Source organism: Bufo gargarizans, chromosome 7 (genome assembly GCF_014858855.1).
Source record: "Bufo gargarizans isolate SCDJY-AF-19 chromosome 7, ASM1485885v1, whole genome shotgun sequence".
Lineage (NCBI taxonomy): Eukaryota > Metazoa > Chordata > Amphibia > Anura > Bufonidae > Bufo > Bufo gargarizans.
Window position 1 is genome coordinate 114,382,022 of NC_058086.1, and position 18,132 is coordinate 114,400,153.

Sequence of the window (18,132 nt, forward strand, 5' to 3'; positions counted from 1 at the left end):
ATCTAAACATCAATTACACACTATCAGATATATACCAGCCAATGTACAGCTGACTAAATATAACCAAGAACCGCATGTTTGATATAACCATGGATAATTCTGGTTGTGCCCCTTTGATTCTACACATAAGAGACAACACTATCTTATCGAATACTCTATACTAACTTATACATATGCTTTTATCCATTTTTTATTAACTTTTTTATCCACTCTTCATCACTACCATCACCATTCCAAATACCTATATAACTATATTATCCATCTGCATGTATCTATGTATTTTTACGTGTACATACATGTGTGTGTGCATACCGTGTTCATCATACACGTGTATATATTTACTGTGATCAGTATTATTATTATTGTTATTATCATTAGTCTTACTGTTAATTTTATTTTTATCTTTAATTCTACGTCTATCAACAATTTTTATTAATATAAATATAAATATTTTCCTTATGAGTACCTTTTGTCTATTGTTTATTTTTTACTTTTTCTATCATATGTTTTAGATGTCAAACTGCATGTATACCTGGCACTGTATATGTTGTGTACACTTTATATAGAACTATATTACATACTATATACTATATGTGGATATATATATATATATATGTATATATGTGTTTCTTACCCCGTTTATAACTCCTTATATTTACAGCAGGCAATCACAGGAATTCTGTGTAACTTGTGGGGTGTCTATATACAAATATACATATATACAGTACAGACCAAAAGTTTGGACACACCTTCTCATTCAAAGAGTTTTCTTTATTTTCATGACTATGAAAATTGTAGATTCACACTGAAGGCATAAAAACTATGAATTAACACATGTGGAATTATATACATAACAAAAAAGTGTGAAACAACTGAAAATATGTCATATTCTAGGTTCTTCAAAGTAGCTACCTTTTGCTTTGATTACTGCTTTGCACACTCTTGGCATTCCACATATTGGCTCCCTTAGCCGCTACATAGGAGCCAGACCCAGGAACTAGAGCCGCTATACATTAGCCAAATGACTCTGGAGTTTGTCCTGCCGTGGTGGAATGCATTATTGCATTCCATTGGCCGGATACGACGCCCCGATACAACTCCGGCCCCTCCCACATGTCCGACCGCCGTGGAGCGCAGGATGCGTTCCACAGGCATGCGGATGTGGTGCTGGATTACTTCCGATTCCTGACCAGTGAGTCCGACTGCCGTGGAGCGCAGAGTGCGTTCCACAGGTGAATGGATGTGACGCCGGGTCAATTCCGGTTCTGGCCAGTGAGGCCATCCCTCCGTCACACCCGGAAGTAAGCCTGTATGCCGTTTTCCACCCCCTTGTTTTCCCGCAATATTTTTGGGGGTATTTATACACATATTAGCCTGCTGTACCTGTTAGTTTGTATTTGCTCCTGAGGAAGGGGAACTGTGGTCCCTGAAATGCGTTTATGGCTTTTAATTGCACGTATCTGGGGGTACTGGCCTGTGACCCTGCACTGTGAGATCAGTATCTTATATAATTATCCAATATCCTGACTACACAGGAGAGCTGGCGCTTAACTACTACCCTTTCCCTTTCTTTTGTGTCCTGAGGGGATATGTGTGCACTATAGGAAACCCCTTTATGAGCACCACCCCTTCATCACACTCCCCCCCATCATACACCTACTAAGTGTTTTGATTTTATTAAACACTCAGTTGAGCTGCCTAGCCCGTTGTTCATCTATCTTACGTGGCCTCTTCTCTCTATATCCTGCCACTGTTGGCGCCCATTGTATTTCACCCTTTTTGTTGTTTTTTATCCCTAAATGATTGGAATAACCTTTCCCCTTCTTTTCTCTCTTTTTTGGTTCATTATCTCTACACTATGTCACCTTGCCCCTCTGTGGTATCCTCCTGATGCTGCCATATTCACATTATGTCACCTTGCCACTCTGTGGTATCCTCCTGATGCTGCCATATTCACATTATGTCACCTTGCCACTCTGTGATATTCTGATGCTGCTGCTGCCACCATCTCCATACTATGTCACCTTGCCACTGTGGTATCCTCCTGTTGCTGCCATCTCCACACTATGTCACCTTTCTACTCTGTGGTATCCGCCTGCTGCTGCCATCTCCACACTATGTCACCTTGCCACTATGTGGTATGCTCCTACTGCCATTGCATCACTTTGTCACCTCGCCACTCTGTGGTATCCTGATGCTGCTGCTGCTACTGCCATCTTTGCACTATGTCATCTTGCCACTCTGTGGTGTCCTCCTACTGCTGCTGCCATCTCCACTCTGTTGGATATTCATGCTGCTGCTGCCATCTCCACACTATTTCAGCTTGCCACTCTGTGGTATCCTGATGCTGCTGCTGCCATCTCCACTCTGTCACCTTGCCTCTCTGTGGTATCCTACTGCTGCTCTACACTATGTCACCTTGCCACTGTGTGGTATCCTCCTTCTGCTGATGCCATCTCCACACCATGCTACCTTGCCACTCTGTGGTATCTTCCTGATGCTGCCATATTCATACTATGTTACCTTGCCACGCTGTGGTATTCTGATGCTGCTGCCACCATCTCCACACTATGTCACCTTGCCACTCTGTGGTATCCTCCTGCTGCTGCCATATCCACACTGTCACCTTGGCACTCTGTGGTATTCTCCTGCTGCTTATGCCATCTCCACGCTGTGTCAACTTGCCACTCTGTGGTATCCTCCTGCTGCCATCACCACACTATGTCACCTCACCACTTTGTGGTATCCTGATGCTGCTGCTGCTACTGCCATCTCCACACTTTGTCATCTTGCCACTCTGTGATGTCCTGCTGCTGCTGCCATAGCCACATGATGTCACCTTGCCACTCTTTGGTATCCTCCTGCTGCTGCCGCCATCTCCACACTATGTTACCTTGCCACTCTGTGGTATCCTGATGCTGCTTCCCCCTCATCAATATGTCATAGGTCCACTCTGTGGACTTCTCATACTGTTCTCACCCTCCGCACTTCATGATTGGGCCACTATTTTGCCTTTCGGCCTGACTGACATTATGATTTATTTGATCTTCTGATCTGTCAGAAGGAAGAAAAATGAGATGCACAACGAATCCTGTCTGTGTAGCAGCTGTAAGACCTGTATGGTCAGTTTTGGTCCTGTGACTGCCCTAATAAGTGAATTGTGCAGTGATTCTAAGAGCGAAGCCTGTCATCTGCATGTCATACGGACTCACAATATTATTTCACTACCAAAGCAGACTCCCTATGCGTGTTACTGCAAGGCACAGTGTTCTACACCAGTATAAAGGCTCTGTGCAGCGAGGAAATAGCTGTTTTTATGGTAAGTCACCGCAAATATATTCGGATCAAACCAAATTTTCCCAGAAAAATTCTGAGAACTGGTGAATCGAAATTTAGAAAAATTCGCTCATCTCTAGCAATATATATATAGATATAGCGATAGGGTAGTATTACTATGTAATCACTAAAGAAATTCCCTATTCTAAAAATAGCTTTTATTAGGTCATTTAAAAAAATATCAACAAATATACATAAAATAAAAACAATATTCAATGTAAGACAGGAAATCCTATGGGGATGTAAACAAATAAATTACCACAGGGTGGTCACTCACAGTTCAGCTGACGGATGTGGAGTAGGTATGTATTCATCCACCCTTTTTGTTAATAATGGCATGCTCTGTCCTCCAGTTCAATATATGGTTGGGTGTCCCAGTTCGTATCCACTTTTCAGGCAGAATTCACAGGAAAATTCACAGGGTCGCACTAAGCTATCATCAATAAGCCATTGTGATTTACATTTATTATGTTTCCTGATGAACGTGTGGGAAACGCGTCGGGACTGATTCACTTTTCCCGTGAATTCTCCCTGAAAAGGGGACCCGAACCGGGACAACCATCCAAATATTAAACTGTAGGACACAGCGCGCTATTTTTAACAAAAAGGGTGGATGAATACATACCTACTCCCAATCCATCAGCTGTACCATAAGTGACCACCCTGTGGTAATTTAGTTGTTTACATCCCCATAGGATCTCCTGTCTTACATTGAATATTGTTTTTATTTTATGCATATTTGTGGATATATATATATATATATATATATATATATATGGCCTACTACTACTGGCTGGATGGCTGGAGCTGCTACTGATAATTTTCCCATAACACTGTGTGTGTTTATACACCATCTGCCCCAAATAAGGGCCAATTTTTGGAAGCTCTCTCAAAAAAAAAAAAAAAACAGAACACATGCAGCAACACAGTGTTTTTTTTTTAAACACACTATTTGTTAATGCCATCAAACATGCATTTACCCATAGCCATATATGCCAATGTCACTCTGACATTATTTGCCATTGTCAGTGCGTTCAAGAGTTTGGAGGGGAGAGAGACAATTCATAAATGTATTAAAAATTAACAAAAAGAGATAACATCTTTTACTAAAAATTCCCAGGAGACTAAAAGGAGTTATATACCAATTTGGGGCAATTGGAGCAACTTTAGTATGGGTAGAATCGATTTGGGTCTGAACCAAACTTTTAGAAAAATTTGGCAAACCTGAAGCAAACCAAATGTCAAAAGTTTTGCTTATCTCTACTCGCCAAACTTTTTTTTTTTTTTTTTTACCAAATAGCTAGTACTGGAAGAAATTAGTCTCAATTGATATATACATTCTTAAACTTATATCACTAGAAAGATAGACTGATTGGAGGAAAGTAAGATTGAATGCAAATGTACACCTCTTCTAAGTCTTATGAGTAAGATGAAAAGTACCTTTAGGAGGTAAATCTGGGTCTTCAGGGCCATCTCCAGTTCTTTTAGGATTTTTAGGGTTTCCACTGTTGTCATCAGAAGTTGGCTCTGGTGATTATAAAACCACACTATGGTATATCCACACTAACCAAATATTGCAGAATACAGATCCAAAAGAAAGCACCTCCACAGGACACCCCAACACGTGTTTCACATTAGCTTCCTCAGGACGTCTCCCCTAAGGAAGCTAATGCAAAACATTACTTCCTGCAATACTTGTTTTATAACCAACACTTTGTACCTCCATGCGGTTTTGGATATTGATGTCTTTTTAACTATGAGAAAAGTCAACAACATCCCATGTGCTACAAAAAATACTCAAGATAGTTTTCCTGTTGCTAAGTTTTTTTTTTAGAACAATCAGTGTTTGGACTGCCATGAGAAGAAGGTTCAGGTAGAGGGGGAGTCCTGATGACTAAATTGCATAGCTGTGTGAGTGGGTGTGGTAGAAGTAGTGGCACTTGTAACCATGGTTTTGCAGTAGTGGCACCTAAGGCAAATACAGAGGAAGGAAGGGTGGGAAAGAGAATGATTGTGTGTTGGACAGGACCTGAAAACTCAGACTGTTGAGGAGGTGGTGACATCAAATGAGGAGGATGGTGGCAGAGGCAACATACAGCCAAAACACGAAAAATACTATGAGGGTCACATTTGGGGGGTGAGAGAAAAGTCTAAAAATATATATTGCTTATTACGATAGGCTGTGATGTGTTTAATGCCATTAGAAATAGAGCTAAATTGTTTTGATCCATACATTTTCAACATCTGCATTTATTATGCTCACATTTAAAAGTAAATTTGTAATGCAGCCATCTTTTCTGGTGTTGGTGTTGTTCTCAGAGAAGATCACTTATGTCCGATAGTGGACACTTTGGAGAAACACACTTAAAAGTTGCTTTAGTACCTCTGATAAATCAGGAACTCTTCGTCCTTGTCCTCAGCTCCATCTTGAGATATCAATAATGGGATTTGTGAACATGGGAAAAATATTTGCAACCAGCAACTAGCTTGAGTGCAGGCTGAACCCCCACCTGGCCAAGGTGTGGTGGAGAAGTTGCTGCCGTGCCACTTAGTTTTGGTAAATTCTACACTTTCACCCAAAATTATGTTCTATAGTACTACTACTTCTGGACAGCTGTCTATAAAAATGTCTCGCTTTTAAAATGCTGTGCAGTTCGACGTACATGAGGCAGCATCGCTAGATTCAATGCAAAAATAGAACTGGTCAGGAAACAGGACAAGTCTATTCTCTGTCTTCTGGTCTTCTTTGTGGCAGCTAAGCCCTGTCCACAACCAGTACTCTATTGTTGTCATCGTCCTAATCAGTTACTTTCATTCAGACTTCTCCTCCTCCACTCTGTCTTCAGTCATTGAAAATGGAATGTGTGGCCAGAAAAGAACTCTACACACAGCAATCCAGTTGTGAACAATTTGAACTCTTACATGGTCAAGATGCTGGTGGTGCAGTTGTTGCTGTACCACTTAGTTGTGGCAATTGTGGCACAGTACTGTGTCTTCTCCAAAATATAATTCTTCTCTAAAATTGAATTCTCTAGGCCATCAGTTGCAGATTTTACCGTATCCCATCCATTGGACTTTTTGGCAAGATGTTCACTGTTACACAGTTCTGCACCTTCAACAAAAATGTAATTCTGTATACCATCATCTGAACTTTTTGCCAGGCAGGCATCTGTAAAAATCTTCTTGTCATCCACAAAATCGAATTGTTATGTATGTCATTTGGACTTTTTGCCAGACAGGAGTTCATAAAAATGGTGTCTTCATTATGGTAAAGTGATGCAGTTCCAAGCAGTCACCGAATTTAATATTCACACTTCATTTTAAATTGTCTAGTTTTCAAAATGAATGTGGCCTTTTTCCAGCATATGCCCTGTTCACTGACCCTATGGACTTGTGGGAAATCAGATCGGAACATTGGCCAGAACTGTCTCAGTTTACCTTCGCTATAGTGTCTCGTGCAACCTCCATTTATCTGTGTCAGAGGCCAATAAATAGATCTGACATTGCGGGTGGTAGCTATTGATTGCCAGCCCCATCCTGGCACTGCCAACTTTAACTTTAAAGCAGCGCTATCCTGTTTACTACCTTACAATCAAGCTCCGGTAACAGGCAGAGCGGTCGGCGGCGTAACGTCACTCACTCACGTCACGCGTCTGCTCCTCCCACTTTATGAATGAAGTTACTTGAGGTTAAGCTATGTTTAGATATGTATACTGCTGTGAGTAGCGGGGCCCAGTGTATTGGGGGACACTTATGGGGGGGGGATCTGTGGATGACACATATAGCATAAAATGCTATATAGTGTCATCCACAGATCCCCCCATAGCATGGTCATCCACAGATCCACCTCCCCATAACAGTGTCATCCAAAGATCCCCCTCCCCATAACAATGTAATCCACAGATCCCCCTCCCCATAACAGTGCCATCCACAGATCCCCCCATAACAGTGCCATCCACAGATCCCCCATAACAGTGCCATCCACAGATCCCCCATAACAGTGTCATCCACTGATGCCCCCATGACAGTCTCATCCACAGATCCCCTCTATAACAGTGTCATCCACAGATCCCCCATAATAGTGTCATGCACAGACCACCATTAGTTCAAAACCCACCCAAAAACCTTTTGGTTCATTTTTTTTTCTTATTTTCCTCCTCAAAAACCTAGGTGCATTATGGGCAGGTGCGCCTTATAGGGTGAAAAATACGGTATATGCCAAATTTCAATAAGATTGGATAATATTTAGAGGTTGCACACTTGAATCAGTTTTGTAAAAGTAGGCAACAAATAAGATTTTTCAATGTTAATTACTTTTATTGGGAAAACTAGAAATCACAAACTTAAAATAATATTAAAACTAGACACTAAGATTAATAGGTAGTATGATAGGCAAAACGTGTTATATTAATCAACTTTGAAAGATGCAATCCCTTCTTTTGTTAGCTTGGTGATGACTTTTCTGTGATGCTCAACTACCCTCAACAAGAATTGTTTTTGTTGTTAGTCCCTGACCGATTCGTTAAACTTTTTTTATCGGAGCGATTCCTCTTTCTGCGGTATCATTGACCACCTTAAGAGCGTTCACATGGCTTCTTAGAGAATCACTGCAGTATTCTGTCACGTTGTGGATTCCAAACAATTCAAAAAAAGTCTTTGTTTTATTAGTAACAAAATGGCTCAGGTCTTTTCCTTCAAAAACTAGGTTTTTACCCTCTAATCGTTTCATTTCCTTTTTCTTTGCAGGTTTGGTTTCAATTTTTTTTTTCATATTTTCCTTAACAGCCTGAGTAATACGTTCATCCAAAAAATCCAATCCTACGTTTGTTTCTGACAGATACCAAAGGTGTATCTTAGCAACTGAGAAAACACTTTTTTTTTACGTCTGCATCTGGTAAGTGCTTAGAAGCTGTAGCATATCCATATCATTCTTTGGAGCCCATCGACTTACAATTGCCTCTTGCAAAAAGCAAACAAATATGAGGCTGACAAAATGTGCAACCCATTTCATTCCTTTCAATTCTCGTTGAGGAATATTCTACTGTTTAGCAAAGAGGACAATTTTAAGTGCATATATTGCCTTTGCCATCCACCTTGCTTGATGCAGAGCCCCTGAGATCCTGAAACTGAAGTCGTTTTGAGACCAAACTCCCAGGTACAGGATTGAGAGTAGTAATAAAAGTAATCAATATGTGCAACCCCAAAATATTATCCAATCTTCTTGAAATTTGGCATATATATCTTTTACATCACTGAGACTTGGGCGTAAGCAAAGTCATATGAAAATCACATCTTTGGAAAAATGAAACACCCTAGTGTGCCCTCTCCATTCTTGTTACACAGTTACATTGTTAATACGGTTGAAAAAAGACATAAGTCCATCAAGTTCAACCAAGACTATGTGTATGGGAATTCCAGAGAAAGTCGAGTTCTGTACTCTGCTATCTCCAGAACTTCCATAAAAATGAATAGAATGGCCAGGCACATGTGTGACCAGCCTCTCCATTCATTTTAGACGGCCTGCAGGGGATCAGAGTTCCCTATTTTCATGATTGTTGGGGATCCTAGCAGTAGGAACCCCACCAATTTAATAGCTATCCCTTATCCACAGGATAGGGGATAACTTAATCTATCTGAAATACCTTTTATTGCCAAATGGAGGGGTGGGGGTGCAAATGGGAGGTATGCTGAGATGACAAAGGAATGATATATATTTCATGCTTTGTTCGGTATTGGTCTTCAATTTCTGATCAGTTAGGGTCTAATTCCAGCAACCTTGCTGATCATAGATTATGAACACCCTGGGGGTCGGGAGTTTTCTCTGAATGGACATTTTGGAATGTCCATTCAGAGATTGCAGGTGCACGCTAATTGTGCAGATGCTGAGCAGGGGGCCCGCTGTCAGCGACAGCAGGGCACATTCACAGATGTGGTGTGGGAGGGAAACTCCACACTGAGCACAGGAGGAAAGGGGATAGGAACTAGGCCTGGAAACTATGGTAAAGGAGAAGGTCACCTCCTAGAACACATCTAATCTAAGTCCTGACTAACTATTAGTATGAACTGACTACACAGGAACCTAGAGCCCTAACACATCCTGTAGAACCCTGGTATAGTGACAGGACTTGAGACAACCTATTCCTCCACCAGAAGTATGACCAGGGGTCTCCCTCAGGCCTAGATACAAAAGACAAGGAAATATAGTGCCTTGCAAAAGTATTCACACACACCCTTGACTTTTTTCGTATTTTGGTGCCTCACAACCTGGAGTTAACATGGATTGTTTGAGGATTTGCATCATTTAATTTACAGAACATGCCCACAACTTTAAAGATGTTTTTGTTTTTATTGTGAAGCAAACAACAAATAGGACAAAATAACATAAAAAGTCAATGGGCATAACTATTCACCCCCCTAAAGTCAATACTTTGTAGAGCCACCTTTTGTGGCAATCACAGCTACAAGTCGCTTTGGATAAGTCTCTATGAGCTTGCCACATCTTACACAGTAAATTTGCCTATTCCTCCTTGCAACACTGCTCCAGCTCCTTCAAGTTGGATGGTTTGTGCTTGTGAACAGCAATCTTTAAGTCTGACCACAGTTTTTCTATTGGATTGATATCTGGGCTTTGACTAGGCCATTCCAATACATTTACATGTTTCCCCTTAAACCACTCAAGTGTTGCTTTAGCAGTGTGTTTGGGGTCATTATCCTTCTGGAAGGTGAACCTCCGTCTTAGCCTTAAATCACGCACAGAGTGGTACAGGTTTTACTCAAGAATAGCCCTGTATTTAGCATCATCCACCTTTCCCTCAACTCTGACCAGTTTCCCAATGCCGGCTGCTGAAAAACATCCCCACAGCATGATTCTGCCACCACCATGTTTCACTGTGGGAATGGTGTTCTTTTGCGTGATGTGATTTGTTGGGTTTGCGCCAGACATAGCATTTTCTTTGATGGCCGAAAACTTACATTTTAGTCTCATCACACTAGAGCACCTTCCTCCATACATTTTGGGAGTTTCCCACATACCTTTTCGCAAACTCACAATGCGCCTTTTAGTTTTTTTGCTGAAAATAATGGCTTTCTTCTGGCCACTCTGCCATAAAGCCCAACTCTATGGAGCTTACGGCTTATTGTCATCCTATGTACAGATACTCCAGTCTCTGCTGTGGAACTCTGCAGCTCCTCCAGGGTTACCTTAGGTCTCTGTGCTGCCTTTCTGATTAATGCCCTCATTGCCCAGTCCTTGAGTTTTTGTGGGCAGCCATCTCTTGGCAGGTTTGTTGTTGTGCCATGTTCTTTCCATTTGGTTATGATAGATTTGATGGTGCTCCTGGGGATCATCAAAGATTTGGATATTTTTTTATAATCTAACCCTGACTTGTACTTCTCAAAAAGTGATGTTAAATGTCCCCCAGAGGTCTTGTATGACACCAATAAAATTTTTTAAATAAAGTTGTTTTAAAAAAAAAATGCCAAAACAGTTATTTTTTGGTCACCTCACCTCCCAAAAAACATAATAATAAGCGATCAAAAAGTTGTTTGTACTCAAAAATGGTACCAATGAGAACGTCGCCTCATCCCACAAGAAAAGAGCTCTCAAACAAGACCACATCCAGAAAAAACTAAAAAAATCACAACAACAAAAACATGATTTTTTTTCCCCAAAACATTTGCATGTAAAACTTAAAAAAAATATTTTAAAAAAAGACATATTTGGTATCGCTGCATCCATAACGACAGGCTCCATAAAAATATCACATGACCTAAAATTATGCCATAACAGCTCTTTTGTGTCACTTCGCCTCCCAAAAACATAATATCAATGCTCAAAAATTTGTATGTACCATATCATATATACTACAAGGTGAACATCATTTAAACAAAAAAAAAATTGTTTCCACAATGTGGTCACTTTTTTGGGGCTTCCACTATAGGGGTACCTCAGGGTTTGTTCAAATGCAACATAGCGCCCAAAGATCGTTCCAGCAAAATCTGCCCTCCAAAAACCATATGGTGCTCCTTGCCTTCTAAGCCCAGCAGTGTGCCCATACAGCAGTGTACGACTGCATATGGGGTGTTTCTGTAAACTGCAGAATCAGAGTAATAAATGTTGAAGTTTGTTGTTAACCCTTGATGTTTTACAAGAAAAATTTATTAAAATGGAAAATGTTTAAATTTTTTTAATTTCACCCACAATTTGCTTTAATTGCTATGGAATATTTAAAGGATTAACAACATTTCTAAAATAAGTTTAAAGGGCTGTAGTTTCTAAAATTGAGTACTTTATGGGTGGTCTCAATTGTGTGAGCTCCTCAAAGTGACTTCGGAACTGAATTGGTCATAAAAAAAAATATTTGGGAAATTGTCTAGAAAATTCTAAATTTCTTCTAAAATTCTAAACCTTCTAACATCCCCCCCCAAAAAAAACAACACTACCAAAATGATGCCAACATAAAGTAGACATATGGTGAATGTTAATTAATTTGTATTTTATGAGGTATCACTATCTATCTTAAAGGGCTTCTGTCAGCCCACTAAACCATTTTTTTTTTGTTTGTTTACTAATAATCTCTATACTGCGAGCTCTGCATACATAAGTTAAATAATCATTTTGGTTCAGTAGAATTTGATAAAAAGCTATTTTTAAAATATGCTAATTACCTTGCTACCAGCAAGTAGGGCGGCTACTTGCTGGTAGCAGCCGCATCCTCCAATCCTAATGACGCCCCCTCCGCATTGTGATTGACAGGGCCAGGGAACGGAATCGTTCTCTGCTGGCCCTGCCTGTTTGCATTCAAAATCTGGCGCCTGCGCCACGGCCGTACCTATCTTCAATCTGCGCAGGCGCCGATGACGTCACATCTACACCCGGCTCAGGCGCATTGAGGATGGAGCGGCCGAGCGAGCGGCCGCCTCTCAGTGCGCCTGCGCAGATTGAAGATAGATACGGCTGCGGCACAGGCGCCATATATTGAATGCAAACAGGCAACTTTTTATCAAATTCTACTGAACCAAAATGATTATTTAACTTATGTATGCAGAGCTCGCAGTATAAGGATTATTAGTAAACAAAAACAAAAAAAACGGTTTAGTGGTTACTAGCAGAAGGACCTGGCTTTGCACGGGTATATTTCATCTAATTAATTTAATGTTTGTGTGTGTCATTAAAAGATATCGACAGTATCCACTATAACAGTGACATCTACAGTACCCCGCCGCTTTAACAGTGATCACAGCGGCCGCTCCTTTATTAGTGACCTCCACAGTACACCATGTAGTGTGGTTTCCACAATAACCTGCCCCCTTAACAGTGATCTTCACAAAGCTCCGTTCCCTTAAAATGTGACCTCCACAACACCCCGTCCCCTTAACCGCCTCCGGACCGCCTAACGCAGATGTGCGGTCCGGAGGCGGCAGCCCTGCGCAGAGTGACGCATATACGCGTCATCTCGCGAGAGCCGAGATTTCCTGTGAACGCGCGCACACAGGCGCACGCGTTCACAGGAACTGAAGGTAAGCGAGTGGATCTCCAGCCTGCCAGCGGCGATCGCTCGCTGGCAGGCTGGAGATGTGATTTTTTTTAACCCCTAACAGGTATATTAGACGCTGTTTTGATAACAGCGTCTAATATACCTGCTACCTGGTCCTCTGGTGGTCCCTTTTGTTTGGATCGACCACCAGAGGACACAGGTAGCTGTGTAAAGTACCACAAAACACTACACTACACCCCCCCGTCACTTATTAACCCCTTATGAACCCCTGATCACCCATGATCACCCCATATAGACTCCCTGATCACCCCCCTGTCATTGATCACCCCCCTGTCAGGCTCCGTTCAGACATCCGTATGATTTTTACGGATCCACGGATACATGGATCGGATCCGCAAAACACATACGGACGTCTGAATGGAGCCTTACAGGGGGGTGATCAATGACAGGCGGGTGATCACCCATATAGATTCCCTGATCACCCCCCTGTAAGGCTCCATTCAGATGTCCGTATGATTTTTACGGATCCACGGATACATGGATCGGATCCGCAAAACACATACGGACGTCTGAATGGAGCCTTACAGGGGGGTGATCAATGACAGGTGGGTGATCACCCATATAGATTCCCTGATCACCCCCTGTCATTGATCACCCCCCTGTAAGGCTCCATTCAGATGTCCGTATGATTTTTACGGATCCACGGATACATGGATCGGATCCGCAAAACACATACGGACGTCTGAATGGAGCCTTACAGGGGGGTGATCAATGACAGGCGGGTTATCACCCATATAGATTCCCTGATCACCCCCTGTCATTGATCACCCCCCTGTCATTGATCACCCCCCTGTAAGGCTCCATTCAGACGTCCGTATGATTTTTACGGATCCACGGGTACATGGATCGGATCCGCAAAACGCATACGAACGTCTGAATGCAGCCTTACTGGGGGGTGATCAATGACAGGCGGGTGATCACCCATATAGATTCCCTGATCACCCGCCTGTCATTGATCACCCCCCTGTAAGGCTGCATTCAGACGTCCGTATGCGTTTTGCGGATCCGATCCATGTATCCGTGGATCCGTAAAAATCATATGGACGTCTGAATGGAGCCTTACAGGGGGGTGATCAATGACAGGGGGGTGATCAGTGACAGGGTGGTGATCACCCCATATAGACTCCCTGATCACCCCCCTGTCATTGATCACCCCCTGTAAGGCTCCATTCAGACATTTTTTTGGCCCAAGTTAGCTGAATTTTTTTGTTTTTGTTTTAGTTTTTTCTTACTAAGTCTCATATTCCACTAACTTGTGTCAAAAAATAAAATCTCACATGAACTCACCATACCCCTCACGGAATCCAAATGCGTAAAATTTTTTTGACATTTATATTCCAGACTTCTTCTCACGCTTTAGGGCCCCTAAAATGCCAGGGCAGTATAAATACCCCACATGTGACCCCATTTCGGAAAGAAGACACCCCAAGGTATTCCGTGAGGGGCATATTGAGTCCATGAAAGATTTTTGGGGTGTCATTTTACATATACCCATGCTGGGTGAGATAAATATCTTGGTCAAATGCCAACTTTGTATAAAAAAAAATTGGAAAAGTTGTCTTTTGCCAAGATATTTCTCTCACCCAGCATGGGTATATGTAAAATGACACCCCAAAACACATTCCCCAACTTCTCCTGAGTACGGCGATACTAGATGTGTGACACTTTTTTGCAGCCTAGGTGGGCAAAGGGACCCACATTCCAAAGAGCACCTTTCGGATTTCACCGGTCATTTTTTACAGATTTTGATTGCAAACTACTTCTCACACATAAGGGCCCCTAAATTGCCAGGGCAGTATAACTACGCCACAAGTGACCCCATTTTGGAAAGAAGACACCCCAAGGTATTCCGTGAGGGGCATGGCGAGTTCCTAGAATTTTTTATTTTTTGTTGCAAGTTAGTGGAATATGAGACTTTGTAAGAAAAAAAAAGAAAAAAGAAAAAAATCATCATTTTCCGCTAACTTGTGACAAAAAATAAAAAGTTCTATGAACTCACTATGCCCATCAGCGAATACCTTAGGGTGTTTACTTTCCGAAATGGGGTCATTTGTGGGGGTTTTCTACTGTCTGGGCATTGTAGAACCTCAGGAAACATGACAGGTGCTCAGAAAGTCAGAGCTGCTTCAAAAAGCGGACATTCACATTTTTGTACCATAGTTTGTAAACGCTATAACTTTTACCCAAACCATTTTTTTCTGCCCAAACATTAGTTTTTTTATCAAAGACATGTAGAACAATAAATTTAGCGAAAAATTTATATATGGATGTCGTTTTTTTTTGCTAAATTTTACAGCTGAAAGTGAAAAATGTCATTTTTTTGCAAAAAAATTGTTAAATTTCGATTAATAACAAAAAAGTAAAAATGTCAGCAGCAATGAAATACCACCAAATGAAAGCTCTATTAGTGAGAAGAAAAGGAGGTAAAATTCATTTGGGTGGTAAGTTGCATGACCGAGCAATAAAGTAGTGTAATGCAAAAGTGTAAAAAGTGGCCTGGTCATTAAGGGGGTTTCAGCTAGCAGGGTTGAAGTGGTTAACAGTGACCTCCATAGCGGATCGTCCCCTTAACAGTGACATCCACCGTTTCCTGCCCCCTTAACAGAGACCTCCACAGTGCCCGCCTCTTTAACAGCTACCTCAACAGCATCCTGCCCCCTTAACAGTGTCCTCCACAGCAAACCACCCCTTTAACAGTGAACTCCACAGCGTCTTGCCCCCTTAACAGTGGCCTCCGCAGCAATCCGCCCATTTAACAGTGACCTCCACAGCGGCTGCCCTTTTATTAGTGACCTCTACAATACCCCATCTCCTTAAGGCCTCGTTCACACTTCAGTGTTTGGTCAGTGATTTCCATCAGTGATTTGTGAGCCCAAACCAGAAGTGGAGCCTCCACAGACATGAGGTAGAAGGGAAAGATCTGCTCCTGTTCTGTGTTTAGAGTTGTACCTGGTTTTGGCTCACAAATCACTGATGGAAATCACTGACTAAACACTGAAGTGTGAACGAGGCCTAACAGTTATTTCAACAACACTCTGTCCGCTTAAAAGTGGGGTCTATAGCAATCCGTCTCCTTAACTGTCACCTCCACAGCAGCCTGCCGCTAGGGTGGCCAGAGGTCAGGCTTGAGGCCGGACAATCCGGCTTTCAGACTCCCTGTCCTCCATCCGACGCATGGCCTGGACAGACACAGGGATATCCTTTTGAACAGCTCACTCTCAGATAGCAGCACTGTGCTGTCTGAGTGTGAGCTGCAGGGAGAAAGTCATCCTCCCTCCCATCCCTGCAGCTGACAGAAGTGGATTTTTATTTAATTTTTTCAATCCCTGTCGGCTGCGGAGTGGGAGGGGGCGTGACCTAACCAGTCAGGGGCATGGCTTAGTAGGACCTGGGAGTGTTTTTTTTAAGTCCGTCTTTTGAGGGTGGCCTGAATGGCCACCCTACCTGCCCCCTAAACTCCGACCTCCACACCACTTGGCTCCCTTAAAAGTGTCATCCACAGCGCCCTGCCCCTTTAAAGCTGACCTACAGTAGTGAAGAAAAATGGCCAGGTTGTTAAACCTGGTGTAAAACTGTGTGTATGTGGAGACTAAGGGCCTGCAAGCTTATATTGGCTAAGAGTCATGTGACGAGGCTTCTATTGGCTAATGCATTTTTTGGGAAAATCTGAGGAACAGTACGTGCTAAAGAGCTGAGATCCAGTATAAAACCTTCCCGGACACCTGATGTACCTGTGTGCCAAATGTTGTGATTGTAAATGCGATAGTGCGGATTCCTTTAGCGGGCATACACACACACACACACACACACACATACATAGACTTAGCTTTATATATTAGATTACCACATGAAGTGAAACATGTCAGATTCACAAATTAGGCTTGGTCAGGAAGGGGGTAAATGGCCTGGTCTGAAAGTGGTTAACCTATCAATATGCTGCTTTTGTGCAGCAAAAAAGGCCTTGCTAAGTGTTTGACATGGCAAGTAAAATATAGCGAGCATTAACAAATAATACTTTATTTTTTTGCATGTGTAAGATGAAAAAAAATTAAATTGCAACTTTTTCCCTATGAAAAAATGTAAAGGTGAAAACAAGTACCTTTAGAGGTTACATCTAGTTTTTTGGTATCATCTCCAAGTTCTTTTGGCTTTTTTGGGATTCTGTCCTTGTCATCAGATGTTGGGTCTAATGATGGAAAAATAGCAATAGAATAAAACAATTATTTCCATTTCCTTTTATTGCAGTACAACTTAATGTACTGTATGGTGATAGGTTATGTGCTATATATCACTAATTTCCTTTTATTGCAGTACAACTTAATGTACTGTATGGTGATAGGTTATGTGCTATATATCACTAATTTGGATAATCTTTTTGTATGCACTGAAAATTTTATTTTAGGAGAGAGGAATGTGAGCATAAGACGAGCATGATTTATTGAATAACTATAGCAATGGGTACTGTAAAGAGGAAGCAGAAAAATAAAGTTAATGTGTCAATGCGTGTAAATGTTTAGATATATAAAAACTTTCAAGTGCACACAATTTTGCCATAAAGTGGAGGTTCACAAATATTTTGACAATATAGTGTTGAAATATGTATTCTAAAATTTACACCGCTAAATAATTAATCCAATATCAAATATGATGCTGGTAAACATAGACCAAGCCTCTTCTCAAGGGCTCATAAAAGCTGATTTTGCTGCCCCAATAGACAGATTTAAAGTTTACATAACCTGAATGATCACACTATAAATTACCATTATATGACTGGTTTCTGCCATGTTTTAGCAGTTTTCTCCTTTGAATGCTATATCTCTATCTCTGTAACAGCGACCTCTGTGTGGCGCTGTTCCCGCACTCATCACCGTGGTCCCGGGCGCCGTTCTCATCTGTGATCTTTACTTCCAGCCTCTGTTGCAGCTCTGGACTCTGCCTGTGCAGTTGGTATTACCTAAGTGGATTCCGCTCCACAACTTCCATTTAACCTGGACACTACTTGTAGCCTGACACTGCTGATGTGGCAGTACGCATCAATCCCCGGGCGGGCTGGCTCATGTCATGTGATCTTGTTAACCTACCCTTGCATTGCTGCAGGTATTTAAGTGGCTCATCCCTTTAACCAGACACCTCAGAGTCAAGGTCCTAATCTTGTGGTAAAGAGCTTGCTTATCACTCATGTTCCTGATTTCATACTTTGTTCCTGGACTTCGTTTTTCATCTGATCCCTGCCTACTTG

General features: G+C 41.8%; 1 protein-coding gene across 3 annotated transcripts in view; it reads right to left on the reverse strand.

Moving 5' to 3' along the window:
• The window catches only part of PRG4 (proteoglycan 4), a 152,455-nt gene that overhangs the window by 61,014 nt on the left and 73,309 nt on the right, over positions 1-18,132 (reverse strand). For all 3 annotated transcript variants that reach the window (XM_044301038.1, XM_044301040.1, XM_044301039.1), the window contains 2 exons: positions 16,993-17,079; positions 4,777-4,863 (listed from right to left, as the gene is read on the reverse strand). In XM_044301038.1, the coding sequence (XP_044156973.1) occupies positions 4,777-4,863; positions 16,993-17,079 (174 nt within the window). The remainder of the gene's footprint in view (positions 1-4,776; positions 4,864-16,992; positions 17,080-18,132) is intronic.